General features: G+C 43.8%; 1 protein-coding gene across 1 annotated transcript in view; it reads left to right on the forward strand.

The window, feature by feature from the left end:
- The first annotated feature begins 3,721 nt into the window (after positions 1–3,721).
- The window catches only part of LOC115139860 (protein crumbs homolog 1-like), a 40,795-nt gene continuing 23,181 nt past the window's right edge, over positions 3,722–21,335 (forward strand). Inside the window, exons 1-6 of the mRNA XM_029677695.2 lie at positions 3,722–3,973; positions 9,443–10,129; positions 10,365–10,560; positions 11,207–11,346; positions 12,709–12,894; positions 13,051–13,164. Coding sequence (XP_029533555.1) covers positions 3,904–3,973; positions 9,443–10,129; positions 10,365–10,560; positions 11,207–11,346; positions 12,709–12,894; positions 13,051–13,164 — 1,393 coding nt within the window. The 5' untranslated portion in view covers positions 3,722–3,903. The remainder of the gene's footprint in view (positions 3,974–9,442; positions 10,130–10,364; positions 10,561–11,206; positions 11,347–12,708; positions 12,895–13,050; positions 13,165–21,335) is intronic.

Consider the following 21,335-nt stretch of genomic DNA (forward strand, 5'->3'; position numbering starts at 1 on the left):
TCAGCTCCTTGGTCTTACTGAAGTTGAGGGAGAGGTTGTTGTCCTAGCACCACAATGCTATGTCTCTGACCTCCTGCTTGTAGGCTGACTCATCGCCGTCGGTGACCAGCACTGTGTCGTCAGCGAACTTGGTCACGCAATTGTGGGTGAACAGGGAGTACAGGAGGGGACTAAGCAAACACTCGAGGAAGTCCAGGATCCAGTTGCAGAGGTAGGGGTACAGTCCCAGGGTCCCTAGCTTGGTGATGAGCTTGGAGGGCGCTATGCTGTTGAACGCTGAGCTGTAGTCTATGAACAGCATTCTCACATAGTTATTTCCCCTCTTGTCCAGGTGGGAGAGGGCAGTGTGAAGTGCAATTGAGATTGCGTAATCTGTGGATTTGTTTGGGCTGTACGCAAATTGGAGTGGGTCTAGGGGGTCTGGGATAATGGTGTTGATGTGTGTCCTAACCAGCTTTTCAAAGCACTTCATAATTACATATGTGAGAGCTAAAAGGCAATAGTCATTTAGGCATATTACCATGGCGCTCTTGGGAACAGGGACAATGGTGGTCAGTTTGAAACATTTTAGGATTACAGACTGGGACACGGAGAGAGGTTACATGATCTGGAGAAACAGGGGTTTTCACGCAAGGCATGGTTTTATATTCCTCGAAGCGAGCATTAAAGGCATTTAGCTTGTTTGGGAGATCTGCATCGCTGCTCAACTCATGGCTGGGTTTCCCTTTGTAATCCATCATTGTCTGCTATCCCTGCATATACATATTACGAACGTCGGTGTAATAGGATTCCACCTTCCTCCTAACTTGTCCTTTTGCATGTTTGATGTCTCGTCGTCGCTCGTAGCGGAGGGCTTTCTTGTATGCGTCCATGTCCGTGTCCCGTTCCTTGTAAGCTTTAGCTCTAGCTTTTAGCCCAGTGTGCATTTTGCCTGTAATCCATGATTTTTGATTTGGATACGTTCGTATAGACATTTTGGGGATGATGTCATCTATGCACTTATTGATGAAGCTCATGACTGTCCTGGATAAATCCCGGAACATATCCCAGTCTGAATTTGAAGGCATTCAGTTGTACAACTGACTAGGTATCCCCCTTTCCCTTACTAGCAAAACCGTTTTATAGCTTCGCGTGTGCTTCATCTGACCACTTCCATATTGAGCGCATCACTGATACTTCCATGTGTGTGTGCATACTGTATGTGTGTGTGTGTGTGTGTGTGTGTGTGTGTGTGTGTGTGTGTGTGTGTGTGTGTGTGTGTGTGTGTGTGTGTGTGTGTGTGTGTGCAGGTGTGTGTTTTAGGGAAGAAAGTGCAGAGTGTGTGTGTTGGAGCAGGCAGATAAAGCTCCAGTCTGGGCCTTTATAAGAAGTCTCGTAAATCCTGCGGGTCCCCCCAATCTGTGGGCCGTGTCGGATGACATTTGGCCTGTGAAAGCTCAGCCCCAGAGAGGCCATCGCTCTGTCACTAAGGCTCACTCATGCATGCTTTGATTCCGTCTCAGTGGTAGCAGTAGTAAAGGTGTTAATAGATGCACATTCAGTATGCTGAGAAAGACTGCCTTAAACCCCTATTATCTGCCAATGACAGAATTAGCATTAGCGGCTGCTCATCGCCCCACACCCCTGTAAATGACACACCGTTAAAACCTGCTCGTTATAGCTGCAAGCCAGCACCCAGACACAGGCCTACCTACCTGTTGATTCCTTTTATCATAGTGCCAGTGCCACCCATGTGAAGGGCCAGCCTCTAGATAGAGAGGAAGCAGTCATTGGTTCACCACATTTCCATACAATGCTGCTGTAAAGTGTGTGGTTCAATGGGCTTCCTGTTACAATGGTAATCGAAAAGGCACAGAGGGGATGTCGTGGCATGTCATGTCACATGGCATGTGTGTGTTTTATTCATGGTCTTATGGTCATGTTTGTTTGCCCACAGACTACTTAGCTTAAAGGCTCTTAAAGCCTCTCCTAGATCACTGGCCCAGCATGGCCCGTATGGTATATCACTGGTAAGCTGGAAACTCCATAGTGGGCAGACAGATTTGTTGTGCTGTTAGCACTAATCTGGGTAGTATTTTTGTTTTATGGCATAGGATAACTGCCCTTATCATCGCAATCCTCCATTCCCGGAGCGCCCCGGATTTGTTGTCATAACTTTTCCATAGTACATCACTTCTCTGTAGTAGATATTGTTTCACTACTTTATTATGTCTGATTTTTGCAAGCTAAACGCTAATAAGCTCCTGCCTTATCAGTCGGATAATTCGCTTTTTATGTTAATCCATAACATCGTGTTGACCCTATGTATGACCAATTTTCATAGACTTTGAATAATAACCTAATCAACTTCATATAATTATTCTGAACATGTTTCCCGGGATTTCACCAGTTTCATAAAAATGTGTCTTTTTACTCACACTGGTGAAGATAACCTCATCAATCATGTCTGCCCACAGACCGTGGACCACTTATAACAAACAACAGTTTGTCTGGGGTTGTGCCTATGTCTGAGGACAACCCACCCAGACACAGCTTTAAATCTGATCAGGGTCCTACAATAACATACATCCTCTTAGATAGACAAAGCATCTCCTTTATCTCTCTGAAGATGGCTGAAGATTAAAAATAAGTAACAGAGGCAATGTGAAAGAAAATATTCAAAACGCTCCAATTGCCATAACAACTATAAAGACACATCGTTTTTCAAAGATCAAAATGGATGATCAGTGAAGGGATCTTGTAATTGTTTCCACCATAGAACATCCATTCTAACAGATCAAATATATATTCAAGTACTTGTCTTCTCTTGTTTTCTTCATCTGCCTGTGCTGGCTATTGAGTTGGCCCGAACATCTGACTAACTGCGACAGCCTTTAGGTCCTTCTCTCTCTTTTGTCTTGGTGCTTAATGAAAGTTGCACCTGGGATCCTGCCAGGCAGGAATGTTGAGAGGTGCTCTGCTCAGCACTGACCCCGTCTGTCACTCTGCCACTCCCAGGCTCACAGACTGCAGGTAGGGTTTGTGTGTGGCTGTGTGGGTGGATGGAGATAGACTTATCTCTGACCTGAACAGATGCGTGTTTAATTAAACTCTGTGTCGTTCCAATCCCAGCATGCTGTGGCTAAGCCAGGCCCGGGCTCAGGACTCTGTTCTGAGGGGTGGAGGGCGGAGAGGTGACCCAGCTGCCACGGGGGGCTCTGCTGTCCCGCTAGGTGTTAGAGTGCTCCAGGATAAGCCCTCCACTCACAAAGGACCCGGCTAGCCGTTGATGGACCTTGCGTACACTCATTAAACCTGGACTGGACCTCTCACCACCACTCCTGGGACTGTTGTAAGGCAGTAGGGTAGAGTGATATCAAGGTCTGGCTTAAAATGTTTATAAGAGAGAAAACTCAAATACATTTGAGAGAAAACTCTTGTAAAGTGAGTTCAGTTTCATGGTCTATTTTTGACACATATCAGCAGTTGTTGGTACCCACTGATATATAACTATTTCGATATTGTTTCAGAAAGTTAAATACCATCAAGTAAGAGATGATGAATGAAGAGAAAGATGAACATCAACATTATTAAGTGAGAGGGATAGAGGAAGGAGGGATGTAGTAGAAAGAGAGGGCACTAGAGAGACAGACAGTCCGTGTCAGTGAATCCAAGCCATGTTTTCCTGGCTGCTCTCTGCAGGGGAGATTACTCGGCCTTACTCCAGCCAGGCAAACTCTGTCCCCAGAGAGCTCAGTACTGACTACTGACCAAGCATGGAGGTCCTGCAGCACACTTCCAGCTAACTTCAGAGCAGAGAGCTGATCGGCTGGACCAGTATGCTGGGAGGGGATCCTGTGGAGGAGTGACAGGCAGCAGTTCTCAGGCTGGACGCTGTGTGAGACAGTGGGTCCCTTCACCGCCATGGAGTTTGGGAGGTTTCATTCAAAGTACCAAAAACCTTTGTTGCTCATCATGATGACGTTCAAACTGGGTAGGACTCACTGTCTAGGTGTATCAATGTAGGTTATAAAAGGAACAGAAAACCTGTGTGTGAACTTACATGTGTGAGTATTGATGTGGAAAGTAGTAACGTGAAAATGTGTGTACACCATGTGTGTGTGTGTGTGTGTGTGTGTGTGTGCGTGTGTGTGTGTGTGTGCGTGTGTGTGTGTGTGTGCGTGTGTGCGCATGTGCGTGTGTGCGTGTGTGTGTGTGTGTGCGCGTGTGCGTGTGTGTGTGTGTGAGTGTAGGGGCGATGTGGACAGAGCTGTAATAGGGCATTAGCAAGGCGGGAGGATGTTACAGGAGGACAAGTGGTGGTAGCCAGCTGGCAGACAGGTTGTTGTAGTTGGTGATAATCTGAACATCTCTGAGTGCAGTATCCCTTCAATAAGTTATTGATTATTTAATGATACGGCTGGTCCTATTTAGAAATTCATTTTAAAGAACCAAGAGAGACCTGCCCGAAGTAGGCACCAATCAAACATTTGTTACACATCATACATAACAAAAACAATGGAAACGTATGATATGTCACTGTAATTGACCATCTATTACTAATGTAATACAATAATATAATTGGCTTGAGCACTTATCATGAAGTCATTCATAGATCATAATGAACTATCATAGTGAGATAAATGGCTTGTGATATTATTCCCTGATAACCTATGACAGGAGCAGTTAAGACTTGTAAAGAGAAGAAAACAGTAGGGGATGTGGGGTGTGGTGTCATGGGGTACAGTATGTTTGGGTGGGGGATGTGGGGTGTGGTGTCATGGGGTACAGTATGTTTGGGGGATATATGTGGGGGATATTTTGAACCCCACCTAATGGTGCGTTGACCCATTTTTCCCGCGGCCCTCTGGGAAGTGTCTGAACCTCGTTAAATTGGAAAGACTGACAGGACGGGGTGGCTAGGGTGGATCACATGCAGAGGCCATTGTTTCCCATCACCATGGTGACGGGCTAAGAGTCTGGCCGTAACAGCTTTTTGTCTTAACTTTGAACGGAGGGCCAAGTGTTCTGAGAACTGTGAAAACGAACACAGTACTTTTAGATTGCATGGCTGATGGAAAAAACAACTGCAATATTGGATCAACCATTGTTGATAGAAAATACTGGATATACTATACTATCAATAATAATACGTTAAACCCACATGAAACACAGACATTTACATCTCTGACTAACATCACAGGATAACTATGACTAAACGTGTCAGAATGTGTGCTTTTTAAAGCCAAGTGAGTCACCGCAGTTTAGCCTTTGAGTATGAATACAATTTTGGACAAAGCACAACACTGGCATGGTATGACTGACAGTCCCCTGTGGAGATAAAATAGAATTCCTATGACATTCTTTCACCTTTATTTAACTAGGCAAGTCAATTAAGAACAAATTCTTATTTTGAATGACAGCCTAGGAACAGGGCGTTAACTGACTTGTTCAGGAGCAGAACAACAAAGTTGTACCTTGTCAGCTCAGGGATTTGAACTTGCAACCTTTTGGTTATTAGTCCAATGCTCGAACCACTAGGCTACCCTGCCTCCCCACATGAGTCACGTCATGCCACAAAGTGTGGGTCTCATTTGACTTGGAGTATATGTAAAGATTATGTTTTGGGTAACTTTAGTTTGGTAACTGTTATCATAGGGCAGAGGAAACAAATTATCCTTATTAAGGACAAACATTAAGCATAACAACTATTAATCATCTCCTATCTACCTCGCTGCTTTCTTCCAAACTGTTAGAGGGATGCTCGGACATACTGTTTCATGGCACAGGAAGCAGGAGTGACATCAGCACAGTGGAATGTTTCAGGGATGAGTGGTCTGGCTGCAGCAGGATAGACCAGTCAGAGACCCCCACTGTCTCAGCCAATCACCACGCTGCTGATATGGGGTTCAGGTAGTACCAGCTGTTAGTGTACGCAGTGCATTATAGTGGGTATACAGCACAGTGCATATTAACAGTTTAGGTAGGTACCATGTCTGGACAGAAGTGTCTCTGGGTCTTGGAAATCACAATACTGTATAAATCCTATGTATTATGATGGTTTGGAGGATGAGAGTGTTTACATGTATCCATATTTAACACGAATATTAAGGAAACAGAAAACCTGGTCCTTTACACCATGAGTTAAGGGAAGCTTGTGGGTTGATGGGTTGACAGTAGGAGGAAACTGATGAAACTGCGGGTTGCAACGGATGTTCCAGTGTATCTGGGGGTGTCAGGGGATTAGTGAAGAACATACAGTATATCACAAAAGTGAGTACACCCCTCACATTTTTGTAAATATTTGAGTGTCTTTTCATGTGACAACACTGAAGAAATGACACTTTGCTACAATGTAAAGTAGTGAGTGTACAGCTTGTATAACAGTGTAAATGTGCTGTCCCCTCAAAATAACTCAACACACAGCCATTAATGTCTAAACCGCTGGCAACAAAAGTGAGTACACCCCTAAGTGAAAATGTCCAAATTGGGCCTAATTAGCCATTTTCCCTCCCTGGTGTCATGTGACTCGTTAGTGTTACAAGGTCTCGGGTGTGAATGGGGAGCAGGTGTGTTAAATTTGGTGTCATCGATCTCACACTCCCTCATACTGACTGGTCACTGGAAGTTCAACATGGCACCTCATGGCAAAGAACTCTCTGAGGATCTGAAAAACATAATTGTTGCTCTACTTAAAGATGACCTGGGCTATAAGAAGATTGCCAAGACCCTGAAACTGAGCTGCAGCACAGTGGCCAAGACCATACAGCAGTTTAACTGGACAGGTTCCACTCAGAACAGGCCTCGCCATGGTCGACCAAAGAAGATGAGTGCACGTGCTCAGCGTCATATCCTCATATCCAGAGGTTGTCTTTGGGAAATAGACGTATGAGTGCTGCCAGCATTGCTGCAGAGGTTGAAGGGGTGGGGGGTCAGCCTGTCAGTGCTCAGACCATACGCCGTACACTGCATCAAATTGGTCTGCATGGCTGTCCTCCCAGAAGGAAGCCTCTTCTCAAGATGATGCACAAGAAAGCCCGCAAACAGTTTGCTGAAGACAAGCAGACTAAGGACATGGATTACTGGAACCATGTCCTGTGGTCTGATGAGACCAAGATACACTTATTTGGTTCAGATGGTGTCAAGCGTGTGTGGCGGCAACCAGGTGAGGAGTACAAAGACAAGTGTGTCTTGCCTACAGTCAAGCATGGTGGTGGGAGTGTCATGGTCTGGGGCTGCATGAGTGCTGCCGGCATTGGGGAGCTATAGTTCATTGAGGGAACCATGAATGCCAACATGTACTGTGACATACTGAAGCAGAACATGATCCCCTCCCTTCGGAGACTGGGCCGCAGGGCAGTATTCCAACAGGATAACGACCCCAAACACACCTCCAAGACGACCACTGCCTTGCTAAAGAAGCTGAGGGTAAAGGTGATGGACTGGCCAAGCATGTCTCCAGACCTAAACCCTATTGAGCATCTGTGGGGCTTCCTCAAAATGGAAGGTGGAGAAGTGCAAGGTCTCTAACATCCACCAGCTCCATGATGTCGTCATGGAGGAGTGTCATTTCTTCAGTGTTGTCACATGAAAAGATATACTCAAACATTTACAAAAATGTGAGGGGTGTACTCACTTTTGTGATATACTGTATATGGTGTTTGGAACATACACTAGATATTATAGCAGGGGAAGAAGACTGTGGCTCACAACAAGTGGATGGTGACACACAGCAACCAGTACTGTAGATCTATTGAGTGGAAATGAATGATCAGTGGTCACGAACACTTGTCACGGAGAGCAACAGCCAGAGTGTGCAGGCTTTTGCCAACAATCAGACTCCTGATTCAGCGAATCTAGGTAATGATCAGTTGATTCATTGAATCAAGTGCTGGACTGGATCAAAAGCCTGCCCATCCTACAGATCCCGAGCACTATGGGTGGTCACATTATATTAGGGAAACAGGTGTGAGGTGGAGGTATTAGGGGTGTGACAGGAGGGTTATAGAGGTGTTAAAGGGCCGGGGGCATGGCAGTAATAGGTACAGTGGGTGCTACAGTGGATAGAGGGACAATGTGACCATCCCTTTAAGATAAGCTGTGAGTGAGTCAAGTAAGTAAACAACACACATGTGTTGAGGAGACATATAGTAAAAATCCCTGCTAACACTTTGTTAAATACTGTATAAACTATAGACGTAATAGGAACATGTATTCAAGTATGAAGGCCTTCCACAGTTTTATCCCCCTCATATTCAAATATTTTAGCACTGTACGCTTATTATTTCTACTTATGACAAAAGGAATATTCTTCAACAACTATAGCAGAAAATGTAACCAGCGTCAAACAGTCTGTGATTATTAAACTACCTGTTGCGGTGTGTATTAAGATGACCCAGGGGGTCAAGTTTAGGTTAGATTAGTAGTGTTCACGGTGAAGGGAACTTTCATTGATGAAGCCTCAGGTGACAACTGCTCACACAGTGAGTGTGCAATACGTTTACTCCTAACACCATCTGCTGTGTTCACTTTAAGTCCAGACTAGAGAGAGAGGGAAGCGTTTTTTAAAAGAACGTTTCATTAAGAAAGTGCTCTGTAAGTGCCTCAGAAGCAGAGACAAAGGGAGAGGTCAAAGGTATCTGGTGTATTGGCCTACTAATGGTCTCATAGGAAATAATTGGTAATCTCACTGGTAATACTTCACCAGGGTAATGGACTGGTAATACTTCACCAGGGTAATGGACTGGTAATACTTCACCAGGGCAATGGACTGGTAATACATCACCAGGACAATGGACTGGTAATACATCACCAGGGCAATGGACTGGTAATACTTCACCAGGGTAATGGACTGGTAATACATCACCAGGGTAATGGACTGGTAATACTTCACCAGGGTAATGGACTGGTAATACATCACCAGGACAATGGACTGGTAATACATCATCAGGGCAATGGACTGGTAATACTTCACCAGGGTAATGGGCTGGTAATGCATCACCAGGGTAATGGACTGGTAATGCATCACAAGGGTAATGGACTGGTAATACATCACCAGGGTAATGGACTGGTAATACATCACCAGGGTAATGGACTGGTAATACTTCACCAGGGTAATGGACTGGTAATACATCACCAGGGTAATAGGCTGGTAACACATTACCAGGGTAATAGACTGGTAATACATCACCAGGGTAATGGACTGGTAATACATCACCAGGACAATGGACTGGTAATGCATCACCAGGGTAATGGACTGGTAATACTTCACCAGGGTAATGGACTGGTAATACTTCACCAGGGTAATGGACTGGTAATACTTCACCAGGGTAATGGACTGGTAATACTTCACCAGCGATTTTATCACCACAGTTTTCATGAAGTTAAAGTTTGAGATTGCTTTCATATTTTGAGCTTTCTCATTCATGATAAATACTGAGTTTATTTTCTTTCTTGCCTACAGGTATACTGTGCACAGCAGAAGCAGACAAGTGTCTGTCGGGCCCGTGTCAGAATGGCGGTACGTGTCTCGACCAAATGGGCAACTACACGTGTCTCTGTCCCAGATGGCCAGTCCGCTATATGGGCAAGGACTGTAGGGAGCTGTATGACCCCTGTGTCCACGATGCGCCATGCGCCAACTGTACCAGCACACTGGGCACAGAGGTCTACACCTGCCACTGCCCCGACAACTTCGCAGGGACCAACTGCACACTCAACATCAAGTGTGAGAGCAACCCATGTAAGGGTGTCAGGTCCCATTGTGTGGACAGGGTGGATAGCTACACCTGCCACTGTCCCCCTGGCTATGGAGGAGATCACTGCCAGGCGAGGGACTGCACTGAGGAGCCGTGCCACAACGGTGCCACCTGTGTTGACACATCGGATGGGTACCAGTGCCAGTGCGTCCCAGGCTTCCAGGGCAGGGACTGTGAGGAGAACTTGGATGACTGTAAGTCACTCCCTTGTCAGAACGGAGCCATCTGTAAAGATGACGTCAATGGATACCAGTGCTTTTGTGTGCCTGGTTTCCAAGGCTACCACTGCGACCTGGACATTAACGAGTGTGTGTCGCGGCCGTGCAAGAACAATGGGACCTGTGTCAATGAGGTGGACCGCTATGAGTGCAAATGTCTGCTAGGGTTCAAAGGTGAGACAGTCTCTCTGTTTGGGTCAGTGCCACGTATCCTGCTGTCTTTAGAGTGTGAGGGAATTACCCTCTCTCTTTAACTCAGTGTCTTTAGTTCAGAGTTCACTACTTTGCCAACCTCATATAGACACTACAAAGTTTTAATCCACCATGTTCAATGTTTCTCTCTAAGCTCTGTAGTTGTTCTCATAGTGAAACCCATCATATATGAACCTGTGTCTGCGTTGTGTGGCAGGGGTGAACTGTGAAGTGGAGATCGATGAGTGTGAGGAGCAGCCCTGCCAGCATGGAGCCACCTGCCACGACCGTGTGGGCCTGTACACCTGTGAGTGTGTTTCCGGGTACGAGGGCCGTGACTGTGAGCTGGACATTGATGAGTGTGCCAGCGGGCCGTGTCTCAACGAGGGAAACTGTACAGACCTGGTGAACAGGTAAGGTGTCTCCAACTCTCTCTCCTCTCATTGGCTGAATCAGCTGCTTAACCCCAATGTGTCAGTGAGCAGCATGTCAGCCGAGGGATTCCTTCCCGACAGTAAAGTTTAACAGGGCAAGGATAAGGATTACACCGCTTATTCGGATGGTAATTAATCATGCGGTTGGGAAGTGGGGAAAACCTGATAGAGAGCTTCATCAGACCTGGGTGGTGTATCTTGTTAATACAGAGATACGTTAGATTGAACCAATTACATTTGTTCATAAAAAAATACCACATAGGTGGCCTAAAGTGGTCTAGTGGTCTAAGCTTCTTTGAATCCGACCCACTGCTAGTTCACCACCGTCTCTCCTCTATCTTTCCTCTCTACCTCTGTCCTATCCAATAAAACTAAAAACATCAAGAGTGGGACTGCCCCACAACAACAACACAAAATGTGTGAAGGTGGAATTCCACTTTCCATAAGAAAAAATGCCTGTAGATCAGAAATGATTCAATGTTGGAAACCTCACAGTTAAGACTGTTTAATGTTTCTACTGACTGCACTGAGGTCCCAGTGCGTTTTCATGCTTCAAAGATGTCCCAGTCTCACTGAAATGAGTAGGATATAAGGAGCCTCTCTAAGTCTCCTCCTCCTCACTCAGCTATGAGTGTGACTGCAACGGGACAGGCTTCACAGGAGAGCAATGTGAAGTGGACATCTCAGAGTGTGCTTCGGACCCCTGCCAGAATGGAGCCACCTGCCTAGAGGGGGTCAACCAATATGACTGTGTCTGCTGGACAGGTACACACACACACACACACACACACGCACACACACACACACACGCACACACACACACTTCTCACCAAATGAGGGAGTAACAGTCAGCTGTCTGTCATACAGTATCTGCCAAGCCTTCTCTGCACCACAGGAAGTATTACACACGCAGCAAAGGAGGCTGGTGGGAGGAGCTATAGGAGGACAGGCTTACTGTAAAGACTGGAATGGAATGAATGAAGTGGTGTCAAACACAACAAACAAAATATAGAAACCCCATGTTTGACCCTGTTCCATTCATTCCATTTCAGCCATTACAATGAGCCTGTCCTCCTATAGCTCCTCCCACCAGCCTCCTCTGACACGCAGTGATTGTTGTACAAGAATATTTGATACGCTGTCTGGCATAAAAACAGAGAGAGAGTGAGAACATCCTAGGTGTCAGGAGTATTTTGAAAAGAAAAGCTGCAGGCGTTTCCATGTAGCCTTTTACAGGCAGGCAAAACCCTTATCTTGGTAAGATTTGGTTCGTGGAGTTTCCCAGACGTAAATCACAGAGATAAAGGGTCAAAGGTATGATACAAGCCTGTATGAGACATAGCGAGAGACCTATTGAGAGACCTGTAAAGTGTAGTACTGACCGTGGTGTTACACCACACTGCCATCTAGTGTAGAACTGGTGCAGCTGCAGGGCCATGAGCAATAGGAAAACAAAGATGATCATCAGTACAGAGGATGGAGAGCACATTATCAACACCACCGTTCAAAAATGTTGGGGTCACTTAGAAATGTCCTTGTTTTTGAAAGAAAAGCAATTTTTTTGTCCATTAAAATAACATCAAATTGATCAGAAATACAGTGTAGACATTATTAATTTTGTAAATGGCTATTGTGGCTGGAAACGTCCGATTTTTTTATGGAATATCTACATAGACGTACAGAAGCCCATTATCAGCAACCATCACATTGTGTTAGCTAATCCGAGTTTATCATTTTAAAAGGCAGATTTATCATATCACAAATAACTCACCCCCCCTGTTATAATAAAGGTGTGTGTGTTGCAGGTTATGAAGGGAAGTACTGTTTAAAATAATGGTGTGTGTGTTGCAGGTTATGAAGGAAAGAACTGTTTAAAATAATGGTGTGTGTTTTGCAGGTTATGAAGGGAAGAACTGTTTAAAATAATGGTGTGTGTTTTGCAGGTTATGAAGGAAAGAACTGTTTAAAATAATGGTGTGTGTTTTGCAGGTTATGAAGGAAAGAACTGTTTAAAATAATGGTGTGTGTGTTGCAGCTTATGAAGGGAAGAACTGTTTAAAATAATGGTGTGTGTGTTGCAGGTTATGAAGGGAAGAACTGTTTAAAATAATGGTGTGTGTGTTGCAGGTTATGAAGGGAAGAACTGTCAGGTGGATATTGATGAGTGTGAGCTGCAGCCCTGTGAGAACGGAGGAGAGTGTTTCCAGCGCTCAGAGCTGCTGCACTACGGGGTGCTGTCTGGACTGGATGACAGGGAGTTCAACTATGAGGAAGCAGCTGGGTTCCTCTGCCACTGTCAGCCTGGGTTTGCTGGTAAGGCAAAGCACTGAAATTCATAGTTGGTGACCTCCCACCCCACTTTAAGTATAGGATCTGATTGAATAGGAATCCTCTGTAATTGCAGTCGATGTTCATTTGACTTGAGGGTAAGTAATGGAGTAAGTACGTAATGTGTCCTGTCTCTTGCAGGTGAGAGCTGTGAAGAGAATATAGACGAGTGTGAGTCTGCTCCATGTCAGAACGGAGGGAGCTGTGAGGACCTGGTCAACTCATACCAGTGTGACTGTCCACCTGGGTTCACAGGTAAGACTGTCTGTCTATTTCACTGCTCTTAATATACTGTATATCAGAAGATACAATAGATAGAAGAAATCAATCCCATGCAGTGATATACAAAATATCTCTTTGGATTCACTTGCCTAGCAGTGAGCAAAACAATAATAGGTTAATCCTGCCCCTGCTGATCATTCCAGCTTGTACTGGTCTGCTTGGACATTAGACATCAGTCAAAACAGAGATAAGGAAAAGCAAAGGAAAAGTAAAGGTGGGCTGGAAAACCACCCATGAATAACTCTGAATAACAGATATATTAACTCTGAATAACAGAGTTATTAACTATGAATAACAACTGAAAATGAACGCTGCTGCTACTCTCTGTTTATCATATATGCATAGTCACATTAACTATACATTCATGTACATACTACCTCAATTGGGCCTACCAACCAGTGCTCCCGCACAGTGGCTAACCAGGCTATCTGCATTGTGTCCCACCACCCGCCAACCCCTCTTTTACGCTACTGCTACTCTCTGTTCATCATATATGCATAGTCACTTTAACCATATCTACATGTACATACTACCTCAATCAGCCTTACTAACCGGTGTCTGTTTGTAGCCTCGCTACTTTTATAGCCTCGCTACTGTATATAGCCTGTCTTTTTACTGTTGTTTTATTTCTTTACCTACCTATTGTTCACCTAATACCTTTTTTGCATTATTGGTTAGAGCCTGTAAGTAAGCATGTCACTGTAAGCTGTTGTATTCAGCGGCACGTGACAAATACACTTGGATTTGATTTGATTTGAGAGTATATCTCCAGTTCTTTGGGTGAGTCTCTGTGCACAGTGGCTTTGACAGAGAGGGTAGGTGTCCATACGGAGGGGCATGACAGTAGAAGAACAACAAAGACCATAAAACCTGGTGCCATATGTCCGTCGTTGCGGCTGGGTATTTAACAGGGGGTCTTTCCTCTAGTTTTACCAGGGGGAGAGAGAGATTACCACAAAGCCGCTTAAGTCCCATGAACCACTAATTAATAAAAGCGAGCTTGAAAGACCCTCTCATCACAAAAACAAAACCTGTTATCAATTCAAACATAAGGTATTGCGATACTCTTCGTCCTAGGCTATTTGCACAGTAAGCATACTTCCGTATACTGTAACCAGGCACCCGTCAAAATAGAGGGGAATAACACATAGGTGCACAACAAGATCATATGACTACATATTCTCTGGGAGTTCTCTTCGCACGTACAGATAGAGTACCCAGAAACTGGTTAAGCTAATTCAATTGAGCCCCCCCTCAACCCAGCCACCTTTGACCCCCCATTTCAACCTATGTCATACTGAGGTTACTCCAGCATAGTCAAGCTCAGTACAGCCCCTCTGCTCAGAAGCCCATCTCCTGTGATTAGAATGCCGTCTGCCACTAGCCGGCATCCATAACATCGATCAGGAGTGACTGCAGCCCAACATTCCTGTTGTCAGCAGTGACAGGAGCCAGCTGGGTGGTAGGCTTAGAGCCCTGGCTGGGCCTGGCTGCCGAGGGGAGGCTGTATGCAGGCATGAGGGAGGGAGGGAGAGAAGTAGGGTGGGCTTGGGCTCGACTATTCACTTCTGCCTGCCTGGTACAAGTGTACGGACTGTGTGTACGTGTGTGTGTGCATGTGTGAGAGAGAGGGTGCACAAGTTTGATCTCATCCATGGGACCTGTTTGGCTATATGTGTATATTTACGGCTCTGGGAGAATAAGGGGGCTACTGCTACTACTGTTGCTAGCTGAATGGTGTGAGCCATGGGGACTGACAGGTAACACTCAAAACGTACTGTGGAGAGAAGGGCTGCTAGGACAGGCTGTGTGTTTATGTGGGGGAGGTAGAGGGCTGGAGGAGGGCAGAAGGAGATGTTCTTGTTTTTAACTTGTGGAGAGAGGAGTTTTAGAGGATTTTGCTGATGTGTAAACTTTCATTGCTTACTAAGCATATTGTAGTCCCATTGATTTACTATATACCGTGAATAATCTAGCAACATACTTCAAAGCATTTGTTTTTTTAATACAATTTGACTGTGAACAGAGAGAAGTAGAAACTGGGCTCTCATCCATACCGATATTTAAACTTTCATCAGTCATTTCCTCATTAGTAAAAGGTATAGTCTAGTCAAGTGCTTCCTGGAGAGCCGCGTGCTTGCCAGTGTACTTCCATATCTGATTAACTCATTTGGTTTGGTTAGGGAGACTCTGATAACTCATTTGGTTTGGTTAGGGAGACTCTGATAACTCATTTGGTTTGGTTCGGGAGTCTCTGATAACTCATTTGGTTTGGTTAGGGAGACTGATAACTCATTTGGTTTGGTTAGGGAGACTGATAACTCATTTGGTTTGGTTAGGGAGACTGATAACTCATTTGGTTTGGTTAGGGAGACTCTGATAACTCATTTGGTTTGGTTAGGGAGTCTCTGATAACTCATTTGGTTTGGTTAGGGAGACTCTGATAACTCATTTGGTTTGGTTAGGGAGACTCTGATAACTCATTTGGTTTGGTTAGGGAGCCTCTGATAACTCATTTGGTTTGGTTAGGGAGATTCTGATAACTCATTTGGTTTGGTTAGGGAGAATCTGATAACTCATTTGGTTTGGTTAGGGAGACTCTGACAACTCATTTGGTTTGGTTAGGGAGCCTCTGATAACTCATTTGGTTTGGTTAGGGAGATTCTGATAACTCATTTGGTTTGGTTAGGGAGCCTCTGATAACGCATTTGGTTTGGTTAGGGAGATTCTGATAACTCATTTGGTTTGGTTAGGGAGCCTCTGATAACTCATTTGGTTTGGTTAGGGAGACTCTGATAACTCATTTGGTTTGGTTAGGGAGACTCTGATGACTCATTTGGTTTGGTTAGGGAGATTCTGATAACTCATTTGGTTTGGTTAGGGAGACTCTGATAAATAATTTGGTTTGGTTAGGGAGACTGATAACTCATTTGGTTTGGTTAGGGAGTCTCTGCTAACTCATTTGGTTTGGTTAGGGAGACTCTGATAACTCATTTGGTTTGGTTAGGGAGACTGATAACTCATTTGGTTTGGTTAGGGAGACTCTGATAACTCATTTGGTTTGGTTAGGGAGACTGATAACTCATTTGGTTTGGTTAGGGAGACTGATAACTCATTTGGTTTGGTTAGGGAGACTGATAACTCATTTGGTTTGGTTGGGGAGACTCTGATTAACTCATTTGGTTTGGTTAGGGAGACCCTGATTAACTCATTGGTTTGGTTAGGGAGACTCTGATTAACTCACTGGTTTGGTATGGGAGACTCTGATAACTCATTTGGTTTGGTTCGGGAAACTCTGATAACTCATTTGGTTTGGTTAGGGAGAATCTGATAACTCATTTGGTTTGGTTAGGGAGACTCTGATAACTCATTTGGTTTGGTTAGGGAGACTCTGATAACTCATTTGGTTTGGTTAGGGAGACTGATAACTCATTTGGTTTGGTTAGGGAGACTGATAACTCATTTGGTTTGGTTAGGGAGACTGATAACTCATTTGGTTTGGTTAGGGAGACTCTGATAACTCATTTGGTTTGGTTAGGGAGACTGATAACTCATTTGGTTTGGTTAGGGAGATTCTGATAACTCATTGGTTTGGTTAGGGAGACTCTGATAACTCATTGGTTTGGTTAGGGAGACTCTGATAACTCATTTGGTTTGGTTAGGGAGACTGATAACTCATTTGGTTTGGTTAGGGAGACTCTGATAACTCATTGGTTTGGTTAGGGAGATTCTGATAACTCATTGGTTTGGTTAGGGAGATTCTGATAACTCATTTGGTTTGGTTAGGGAGACTCTGATAACTCATTTGGTTTGGTTAGGGAGACTCTGATAACTCATTTGGTTTGGTTAGGGAGCCTCTGATAACTCATTTGGTTTGGTTAGGGAGATTCTGATAACTCATTTGGTTTGGTTAGGGAGAATCTGATAACTCATTTGGTTTGGTTAGGGAGACTCTGATAACTCATTTGGTTTGGTTAGGGAGCCTCTGATAACTCATTTGGTTTGGTTAGGGAGATTCTGATAACTCATTTGGTTTGGTTAGGGAGCCTCTGATAACTCATTTGGTTTGGTTAGGGAGATTCTGATAACTCATTTGGTTTGGTTAGGGAGCCTCTGATAACTCATTTGGTTTGGTTAGGGAGACTCTGATAACTCATTTGGTTTGGTTAGGGAGACTCTGATAAATCATTTGGTTTGGTTAGGGAGACTGATAACTCATTTGGTTTGGTTAGGGAGTCTCTGATAACTCATTTGGTTTGGTTAGGGAGACTGATAAATCATTTAGTTTGGTTGGTTAGGGAGACTGATAACTCATTTGGTTTGGTTAGGGAGACTCTGATAACTCATTTGGTTTGGTTAGGGAGACTCTGATAAATAATTTGGTTTGGTTAGGGAGACTGATAACTCATTTGGTTTGGTTAGGGAGTCTCTGATAACTCATTTGGTTTGGTTAGGGAGACTCTGATAACTCATTTGGTTTGGTTAGGGAGCCTCTGATAACTCATTTGGTTTGGTTAGGGAGATTCTGATAACTCATTTGGTTTGGTTAGGGAGACTGATAACTCATTTGGTTTGGTTAGGGAGTCTCTGCTAACTCATTTGGTTTGGTTAGGGAGACTCTGATAACTCATTTGGTTTGGTTAGGGAGACTGATAACTCATTTGGTTTGGTTAGGGAGACTCTGATAACTCATTTGGTTTGGTTAGGGAGACTGATAACTCATTTGGTTTGGTTAGGGAGACTGATAACTCATTTGGTTTGGTTAGGGAGACTCTGATAACTCATTCGGTTTGGTTAGGGAGACTGATAACTCATTTGGTTTGGTTAGGGAGACTGATAACTCATTTGGTTTGGTTAGGGAGACCCTGATTAACTCATTGGTTTGGTTAGGGAGACTCTGATTAACTCACTGGTTTGGTATGGGAGACTCTGATAACTCATTTGGTTTGGTTCGGGAAACTCTGATAACTCATTTGGTTTGGTTAGGGAGAATCTGATAACTCATTTGGTTTGGTTAGGGAGACTCTGATAACTCATTTGGTTTGGTTAGGGAGACTCTGATAACTCATTTGGTTTGGTTAGGGAGACTCTGATAACTCATTTGGTTTGGTTAGGGAGACTGATAACTCATTTGGTTTGGTTAGGGAGACTGATAACTCATTTGGTTTGGTTAGGGAGACTCTGATAACTCATTCGGTTTGGTTAGGGAGACTGATAACTCATTTGGTTTGGTTAGGGAGACTGATAACTCATTTGGTTTGGTTAGGGAGACTGATAACTCATTTGGTTTGGTTAGGGAGATTCTGATAACTCATTTGGTTTGGTTAGGGAGACTGATAACTCATTTGGTTTGGTTAGGGAGACTCTGATAACTCATTGGTTTGGTTAGGGAGATTCTGATAACTCATTGGTTTGGTTAGGGAGATTCTGATAACTCATTTGGTTTGGTTAGGGAGACTCTGATAACTCATTTGGTTTGGTTAGGGAGACTCTGATAACTCATTCGGTTTGGTTAGGGAGACTGATTACTCATTTGGTTTGGTTAGGGAGACTGATAACTCATTTGGTTTGGTTAGGGAGACTCTGATAACTCATTTGGTTTGGTTAGGGAGACTCTGATGACTCATTTGGTTTGGTTAGGGAGATTCTGATAACTCATTTGGTTTGGTTAGGGAGACTCTGATAAATAATTTGGTTTGGTTAGCGAGACTGATAACTCATTTGGTTTGGTTAGGGAGTCTCTGCTAACTCATTTGGTTTGGTTAGGGAGACTCTGATAACTCATTTGGTTTGGTTAGGGAGAATCTGATAACTAATTTGGTTTGGTTAGGGAGACTCTGATAACTCATTTGGTTTGGTTAGGGAGACTCTGATAACTCATTTGGTTTGGTTAGGGAGACTGATAACTCATTTGGTTTGGTTAGGGAGACTGATAACTCATTTGGTTTGGTTAGGGAGACTGATAACTCATTTGGTTTGGTTAGGGAGACTCTGATAACTCATTCGGTTTGGTTAGGGAGACTGATAACTCATTTGGTTTGGTTAGGGAGACTGATAACTCATTTGGTTTGGTTAGGGAGACTGATAACTCATTTGGTTTGGTTAGGGAGATTCTGATAACTCATTGGTTTGGTTAGGGAGACTCTGATAACTCATTTGGTTTGGTTAGGGAGACTGATAACTCATTTGGTTTGGTTAGGGAGACTCTGATAACTCATTGGTTTGGTTAGGGAGATTCTGATAACTCATTTGGTTTGGTGAGGGAGACTCTGATAACTCATTTGGTTTGGTTAGGGAGACTCTGATAACTCATTTGGTTTGGTTAGGGAGCCTCTGATAACTCATTTGGTTTGGTTAGGGAGATTCTGATAACTCATTTGGTTTGGTTAGGGAGAATCTGATAACTCATTTGGTTTGGTTAGGGAGACTCTGATAACTCATTTGGTTTGGTTAGGGAGCCTTTGATAACTCATTTGGTTTGGTTAGGGAGATTCTGATAACTCATTTGGTTTGGTTAGGGAGTCTCTGATAACTCATTTGGTTTGGTTAGGGAGACTCTGATAACTCATTTGGTTTGGTTAGGGAGACTCTGATAACTCATTTGGTTTGGTTAGGGAGACTGATAACTCATTTGGTTTGGTTAGGGAGACTCTGACTGATAACTCATTTGGTTTGTTTAGACTAAATCATTTGGTTTGGTTAGGGAGACTGATAACTCATTTGGTTTGGTTAGGGAGAATCTGATAACTCATTTGGTTTGGTTAGGGAGACTCTGATAACTCATTTGGTTTGGTTAGGGAGAGCCTCTGATAACTCATTTGGTTTGGTTAGGGAGACTGATAACTCATTTGGTTTGGTTAGGGAGACTCTGATAACTCATTTGGTTTGGTTAGGGAGACTCTGATAACTCATTTGGTTTGGTTAGGGAGACTCTGATAACTCATTTGGTTTGGTTAGGGAGACTCTGATAACTCATTTGGTTTGGTTAGGGAGACTCTGATAACTCATTTGGTTTGGTTAGGGAGACTGATAACTCATAACTTTTGGTTTGGTTAGTTTGGTTTGGTTAGGGAGACTGATAACTCATTTGGTTTGGTTAGGGAGACTCTGATAACTCATTTGGTTTGGTTAGGGAGACTCTGATAAATAATTTGGTTTGGTTAGGGAGACTGATAACTCATTTGGTTTGGTTAGGGAGTCTCTGATAACTCATTTGGTTTGGTTAGGGAGACTCTGATAACTCATTTGGTTTGGTTAGGGAGACTCTGATAACTCATTTGGTTTGGTTAGGGAGAGATAACTCATTTGGTTTGGTTAGGGAGACTGATAACTCATTTGGTTTGGTTAGGGAGTCTATGCTAACTCATTTGGTTTGGTTAGGGAGACTCTGATAACTCATTTGGTTTGGTTAGGGAGACTGATAACTCATTTGGTTTGGTTAGGGAGACTGATAACTCATTTGGTTTGGTTAGGGAGACTGATAACTCATTTGGTTTGGTTAGGGAGACTGATAACTCATTTGGTTTGGTTAGGGAGACTCTGATAACTCATTCGGTTTGGTTAGGGAGACTGATAACTCATTTGGTTTGGTTAGGGAGACTGATAACTCATTTGGTTTGGTTAGGGAGACCCTGATTAACTCATTGGTTTGGTTAGGGAGACTCTGATTAACTCACTGGTTTGGTATGGGAGACTCTGATAACTCATTTGGTTTGGTTAGGGAGACCCTGATTAACTCATTGGTTTGGTTAGGGAGACTCTGATTAACTCACTGGTTTGGTATGGGAGACTCTGATAACTCATTTGGTTTGGTTCGGGAAACTCTGATAACTCATTTGGTTTGGTTAGGGAGAATCTGATAACTCATTTGGTTTGGTTAGGGAGACTCTGATAACTCATTTGGTTTGGTTAGGGAGACTCTGATAACTCATTTGGTTTGGTTAGGGAGACTCTGATAACTCATTTGGTTTGGTTAGGGAGACTGATAACTCATTTGGTTTGGTTAGGGAGACTGATAACTCATTTGGTTTGGTTAGGATAACTCATTTGGAGACTTAACTCATTTGGTTTGGTTAGGGAGACTGATAACTCATTTGGTTTGGTTAGGGAGACTGATAACTCATTTGGTTTGGTTAGGGAGACTG

Source organism: Oncorhynchus nerka, linkage group LG13, assembly GCF_034236695.1.
Source record: "Oncorhynchus nerka isolate Pitt River linkage group LG13, Oner_Uvic_2.0, whole genome shotgun sequence".
Classification (NCBI taxonomy): domain Eukaryota; kingdom Metazoa; phylum Chordata; class Actinopteri; order Salmoniformes; family Salmonidae; genus Oncorhynchus; species Oncorhynchus nerka.